At 36.9% G+C, this 7083-nt stretch overlaps 1 protein-coding gene across 1 annotated transcript; it reads left to right on the forward strand.

Annotated features, from left to right (window-relative positions):
* The first annotated feature begins 655 nt into the window (after window positions 1-655).
* Window positions 656-4729, forward strand: LOC103928616 (probable CoA ligase CCL7). The gene is made up of 6 exons (XM_048569525.1): window positions 656-2188; window positions 2680-2869; window positions 3606-3751; window positions 4010-4077; window positions 4159-4261; window positions 4339-4729. Exons 1-6 carry the CDS (start codon window positions 1172-1174, stop codon window positions 4450-4452), a joined length of 1638 nt encoding a protein of 545 aa, XP_048425482.1. The 5' UTR covers window positions 656-1171; the 3' UTR covers window positions 4453-4729.
* Window positions 4730-7083: the final 2354 nt, after the last annotated feature.

Genomic DNA, 7083 nt, shown 5'->3' on the forward strand with positions numbered 1-7083 from the left:
ACTCTCGCCATCTCATATTTTTAGTATAATGTTTTATAATGTTGACACAAGAGTTGTGCCAAAATATAAGGTAATGGAGAGTCTATAGAGAGTTCCACATTTGATAGAGTCTTGTTAGCATTTCTCTTGTTTAAAAATGGGAAAAATATAGTAATGAATCTATATTTATCATAATTCATTACTCTACTACCGCTTACTTCAGAGTTTTCACTTGCAGTATATTTTTGTCTTAACAAGAAATAATGATGAGACTTTCTCAAAAGTGGAATTCTTCATAGATTCTTTGTCACCCCATATTTTTGGCACAATGTTTTATAATGATGGTACGAAAATTGTTATTAAACTATGAAGTAGCAGAGAATCTATGGAAAATCCACTTTGAGAAAGTCTTCTTAGCATTTCTCTTTGTTTTAAAATAAATATGTAAGAGAGTCTTATTAACATTTCTCTCTGCCTTAGGATTCTCTTTATTCTCCTTCTATTTATACAGACACGAATAAGCCATATAAAAATAGGAAAACTAATGAAAAGTGCTTAAAAACTTTGAATTTTAACTATAAGGACAAAATAAAGAGTAAAGTGAATAGTAATATGATTGACTTTTTAGTGTAAAAATATGATTTTTCGTTAAAGTGAACAGTACTGTAGGTTTTTCGTTAAAACTCTCTATAAAAATATCTTATATAAGACAAAATAAATAGTGTGAAAAGAGAAGAAGGAAATCATAAGGGGGAGAATTCTATCCTTTTTTATTTACCGCTGCACAGATCCCTTCAGCTTCCCCGCCCATCCGCTATTTTCCTGATCACTTTTGAAAGCAAAAGATCAAAAAATAAACAAAATAAAAAAAATTTAAAAATTTAAAATCCATGATCATATTGGATAATGTTAAGAGATTAAATTTACAAATTAAATGATATGTCACTAATAAACATGTTTATCAACGTTTTCAAAATTTTATCTATAAATTTAGTATTTCTAATATTATCTTTATCTTATTAGAAGAAGAAAACAGAAAGTTCCCGATCATGCATGTCGATACAAACCAAGAACTTCCATCCCACACACGTCGCCATTTCTCCATTCCTCTTTTGGCTCGTCCTCAAATTGTTGTAAGTCGACTCGAAACAACTCAAACTTACCCATTTGGAACTTCTCCACCGTAACCCCAATGGAGAAATCTGGGTACGGCAGAGATGGCATTTTCCGGTCACTCCGGCCGCCGCTTGTCCTGCCCAGAGACCCAAATCTCTCAATGGCCTCCTTCCTCTTCAGAAACTCCTCCTCTTACTCCCACAAGCCAGCCCTCATCGAAGGCGAGTCCTCCGAAACCCTTTCCTTCTCACAGTTCAAGTCCAAAGTTATCCAGGTCTCCCATGGCTTAATCCATCTGGGAATCAAGAAAAACGACGTGGTCCTCATTCTCGCCCCCAACTCAATCCAATTCCCCATTTGTTTCCTCGGGATTATTGCGTCCGGCGGTATTGCCACCACCTCCAATCCCCTCTACACTGTTTCAGAGCTGTCCAAGCAAGTCCGGGACTCTAATCCTAAGCTGGTTATAACACTCCCGGAGCTCTGGGATAAAGTCAAGGGCTTTAATCTCCCAACAGTGTTCTTAGTGTCAAAGGGCTTATCGGGGAAATCCCACGTTGGATCAACCTCAAAGATTCTAACTTTCCATGACTTGGTCGAATCTGCTCGGTCTGTGTCCGATTTTCCATCGGTTAACATTAAGCAGACCGACACAGCTGCCCTGTTGTACTCTTCAGGTACAACAGGGGACAGCAAAGGGGTAGTTTTGACACATAAAAATTTCATTGCCTCGTCTCTAATGATCACAATGGATCAAGAACTTGCTGGGGAGATGCACCATGTGTTTCTCTGTGTTCTGCCAATGTTCCATGTGTTTGGGCTGGCAATTATCACCTGTGCGCAGCTGCAGAAGGGCAATGCTGTGGTGTCGATGGCGAGATTTGATCTCGAGAAGACTTTGATGGCTATTGAGAAGTATAAGGTGACACACTTTTGGGTTGTGCCTCCTATAGTGCTTGCCCTGGCGAAAAACAGTATGGTTAAGAAGTTTAACCTTTCGTCGTTGAAGCATATCTGTTCAGGGGCAGCTCCCTTGGGGAAAGAGTTGATGGAGGAGTGTGCAAAAAAATTTCCTCAAGGTGTAGTAGCTCAGGTACTTAATTATCATGCTTGTTTTGATTGTTTTTAACTTGTAAGTGTGATTAATTCGAATGGTTCGGTTATTTGATGATATCGACATTGTGTTTAGAGTTTGGTATTTGATTGAACCAAATGGCTATAGGCTACATTTTCTTGAACTAAATGCAAATTTTCAAGCAGTCATGGGTTAGGCGAGTTGGCTAAGGCACACACCTTTCTGCACCCAAGTTCGAATCCCCCTTTCATAGATTATAGTAGTTTAGAATATGGTTTGTCAACGATGAAAAAGGTGCAAGTTTCTAATGTGTGTGAAATATTGGAAAAATTCAAGTTAGAAGTAATTGAAAGTGGACGGCTACTTAACCCAAAATTCAATTCATGTGAGCTGAGAAAATTGGGTGCGGTAGAGGTTTTGAACCGAGTTTTGCAAAGTTAAGGTTTTTTCATGTAGTAGCTAGGAGGATAAAACTTCCTCACTGATTTGGAAGTTTCCTTGTTTTTCAGGGATATGGTATGACAGAAAGCTGTGGAACTATTTCGGTGGACTGTACGCTGGCAGGGACTCAACATACTGGTTCAACTGGTATGCTTGTTTCAGGAGTTGAATGTCAGATAGTCAGTGTAGATACACAGAAGCCTCAACCTCCTAAACAGTTGGGAGAGATATGGGTTAGGGGCCCTAGTATGATGGCTGGTAAGTGTGTTTGTCAACATTCAAAAATGGTCTTGCACACATGACCATATTAACCGTCTCACAGAAAGAAAATATTCTGCATTTTTTATAAGAGAAGTCACATTACTTACGACGGTCCTGCAATTTAATTTGACAGTTCATGGTATCTGAGGTTTATGATTATGATTTTCAGCATCCTCATTAATTATTAAGATGCAAAGCTCTATTGATGATGCTTTGTTCATCCCAAGCAGGGCATTGCATTTGCCATATAATAGCATACATCAGCACTGGAGACTCTTCTCCATAAGGATCATGTTCTCTTCCCGCAAAATGTTCACTCTTTTCCTCGCCGAAGAGTTGATGCGCAATGCTTCCAAATGTTTCCATCGTGTAAATTTAAGTTGGGTCTGCTGGCTTTAACTAAATACAATGCAATAATAACAATAACAATAACAGAACCATGCAGTAATTTATTTTCGATCTGAATTTCAGTTACCTCGTCGCTTATCTTGTTTAGCTTTGGAATGTTCTTCCTTTCTGTTTCATTGAGAACTGTCAGTTAAGGATGCCTCGGGTCAGTATAATCTTCAAATATAACAAGCCTGCAAACCTTTGCTGCCTATTTGGTTAAGTCTAATTGGTTTGCCTCTTGTGCAGATACTAGTAAGATATTTGTTCGAGTTTATTTAGCGTTTCGTAGGTTTTTGCTATAATCATTCATATGATAACACCATGATTGTTAAACTCATTTCAGGGTATTTCAACAACCCGGAGGCCACCAACGAGACTATAGATAAAAATGGTTGGGTACATACAGGAGATATTGGATACATTGATGAAAACGGACTACTTTATGTAGTTGATCGAATCAAAGAGCTTATTAAGTATAAAGGTTTCCAGGTAAATTATTTTGCTAGAGTTTGTACAATTGCTACATGAAATTTCTGCTGGTTGTCCCTGCAAATTTTGTAGCTATTTTTTTATGCATTACAAAACACTGCCATGCTAGTTTTCCTTTAACGTAATTGTCTCTGCAACTAGAAGTTAATTAATATCTTTCTGTTTGCTTTTTTTCGGAATGGATACATACGCTCTCCGCATATGTATTTCTATTCAATCATCCTTTCGTTGTTCTCTCGGTCCTTGGGCCTCTACTAGGTGGCACCAGCTGAACTTGAAGGGCTGCTAGTTTCTCACCCAGAAATATTAGATTCAGTTGTCATCCCGTAAGTTTGACACAAACAAAATTTGTCCTGACCGCCTCATGTTGAACTTAATTTTACGATGGGTTTATTTTCGTCCTGCAGGCTTCCTGATGCTGAAGCTGGTGAGGTCCCCGTTGCATATTGCGTACGCACGCCAAATAGTTCTCTGACTGAAGAAGATGTCAAGAGCTTTATTGCTAATCAGGTAAGTAGGAAATATCAAAGAAGGATTATTTGGAATCCAAATCGATTTCCTTGATAACGAAATTGCTCTTGTGGCAGGTTGCATCTTTCAAACGACTACGAAGAGTAACATTCATAAAGAGTGTCCCCAAGTCAGCATCAGGCAAAATCCTCAGAAGAGAGCTCATCGAGAAAGTGCGGTCGAAAATATGAAATTGTATCATGGACCTCCTCATTGATCTAATGTTTCCTTCTATCTGGAAGACTAGTTTGTAGAGGAACACTATATGTTCCATATCGAGTATACATACTTTTCGGTGATCCCATCTCCAACACCTGTGTCTGCAAGCGTGCGCTGTCCGATGCAACAAACGCACACTAAAAGAATAACTTTACAATGGATCTATGTAAGGAAAAAAAACATGCTGCATATGTACATTCATGATAAAAATAAAAATACAACCAAAAAATTGTTCAATTTAGTCGCAGCAGAAATATTCTTTTTTACCGTAAATTTGACGGAAAGAATCAATGATTTTTTTTTTTTTAATCCTAACTCATTTCAATCGTTAGTTGAAGCACAGTTATTACTACTAACTAATTCTCCCTTATGGTTAAGTTTTTTGAATTTTCCATCCAACATTCCATTAACTTTTGCCGCCTTTACAACTTCAAAGAGTAGAAAAATCATTTTTTCTCAATTCATATATTTTTTTTTCCTTTCTTTAAATTTTTACTCTCTCTCTCTCTCTCTAAAACTCTCTTACACGGTCAGGCCATGGACGAGACCTTTATCATTTCCAAACTTGAACGCCCGTCCTCAAACAATCAACCAGATCGGTGAAATCGGATCCCAAATTTGTGTTACGTGTGAAAAAAAGAGGGTGTTGATCGAGAATTTGGGTCTCTGGTGGGAGAAATTGTGAAGTTCGTGAAATGTGCGGCCATGGATTTAAGGCTAGTGGAAGAGGAGCCTTTGCCAACCAAATACGTAGGGTAAAATCGCAAGATGATAAATCTTTATTTTTGCATTGTTATCAGTGTGGAAATGATGGAAGTCTCCTCCATGGCCTGGTCGTTGATGAGTGGAGAGAGAGAGAGAGAGAGAGAGAGAGAGAGAGTAAACGTTTAAATTTAGAAAAAGAAAACTATGCTAAAATAAGCAAATTGACTTTTTACCCTTTGGAGCAGCAAAGGGTGATAGAGGTTAGCAAAATGTAGGATGGAAAATTCAGAAACTTAACAATAGGGGAAAATTGACTAATTATAAGAGTTTATGGGATAATTGGTGGAAATAAAGTGTATGGGAATATCGGCCAACCTTTACTAGTTCAAAAGGGAAATTGGTCAATACTTCTTTTATTGAAGTATAAATGGTTTTGCTAATTTCTTAGAGTTCAAGAAAGTTAAATGGTAGTTGAGTGCGTAGTTGTTATTTTGTCACATAGTCTCATAGGACATGTGGATTAATTAAGTTCATATATATATATATATATATTTAATGGAATTAATTTCATATTTTGTATATGTGGTACAAGAGTCATAGCTCTATTACTAGTCTTGGTCTTATAGAGAGATCAAATGTAAGGCTGAGGTTGTACAAAATGAGAGAGCGAGATTTCTCTTTATGTATTGGTTGATGAGCTCATTGGTGAGAAATGAATAGACATTCTCTAAAAATTCTCTATGTCATTCTTCTTCATTCCTCCTCGAAATCCAAAAGGGGAAATTTCTCCAAGCTTTATTCTATCTCTATGAAAAATAAAATACAAACACACAAATAATATACACTTTAGCATGGCCTCAAAGCCGGGTTCCATCGGTTAATTGGGCATGGAATCTGTGCGATTTCTGATTGAAACAAAGAAGTGAATCAAACCTAGTAAAGCTCGTGTTTCTTTAGCTATGTGTCTCACATGGCAGGATCTAGCAGTAGCGAGTTCCGTGCACTAACTACTTATGGCGAAAACTATGAATTTTGGAGGATTAGGATGAGAACAATACTTAAATGTCATGGGCTATGGGATCTTGTTGAAAAAAGGCTTGAAATTCCAAAATCTAAAAAAAAGTGAAGGATGAACTCATTGTTGAAATTACAGAAAACAAAGAAGGATAATGAATAAATTGTAGTTGCAGTGAAGACTTCTTTGAGTGAAAGATTGATGAAGGATGCAAAGGCATTAGGCCTGATTCAAAGGGCTGTCTTAGACGAAATCTTCCTCAAAATCTCCAATGAATAGATTTCGAATAGAGCTTGGGACATTTTGCAACAAGAGTTCAAAGGAGATAAGCAAACTAGAGGTGTAAAATTGCAAGGTTTGTGTTTAGATTTTGAATAAACTCGTATGCGTGATGATGAAGCTTTATCTATTTATTTTACTCCATTATTTGATCTCATAAACCAAATGAAAAGCTATATACAAGAGATTCCTAGAAAGGAATGTACAAAAATTGTTAATTAGTTTACCCATATCTTATGATTCAATATGCCTAGTGATTGAACATTCAAAGAACCTAGATACTATAGAGGTATAATAGGTTGTTGCCTTATTGAAAGATTTTGAACAGAGGATAGATAGGCACACTGAAAATCACACTGAGAGAGCATTTTCAAGCCTCAGTGTGACTCCCAAACACAATAAGTTTGGTAACCGTCTAAGTCAATACAAGGCACAGAAGAACTAAAAGACAAAAGAAATGAAATGGGAGAACAAACCTATTCAACAACAAAAGCAAAATATTGCAACCGATGCAACTAAAAACCCTTGGAAATATTGTGATAAGTTACACTTTGCATAACGTCAATTTAAAAGCAAATACATGTCAAAATTGTGATTGAAAGAA

Source organism: the organism of the source record quoted next, unplaced genomic scaffold (assembly GCF_019419815.1).
Source record: "Pyrus x bretschneideri cultivar Hongxiangsu unplaced genomic scaffold, Pyrus_bretschneideri_v1 Contig5, whole genome shotgun sequence".
NCBI lineage: Eukaryota > Viridiplantae > Streptophyta > Magnoliopsida > Rosales > Rosaceae > Pyrus > Pyrus x bretschneideri.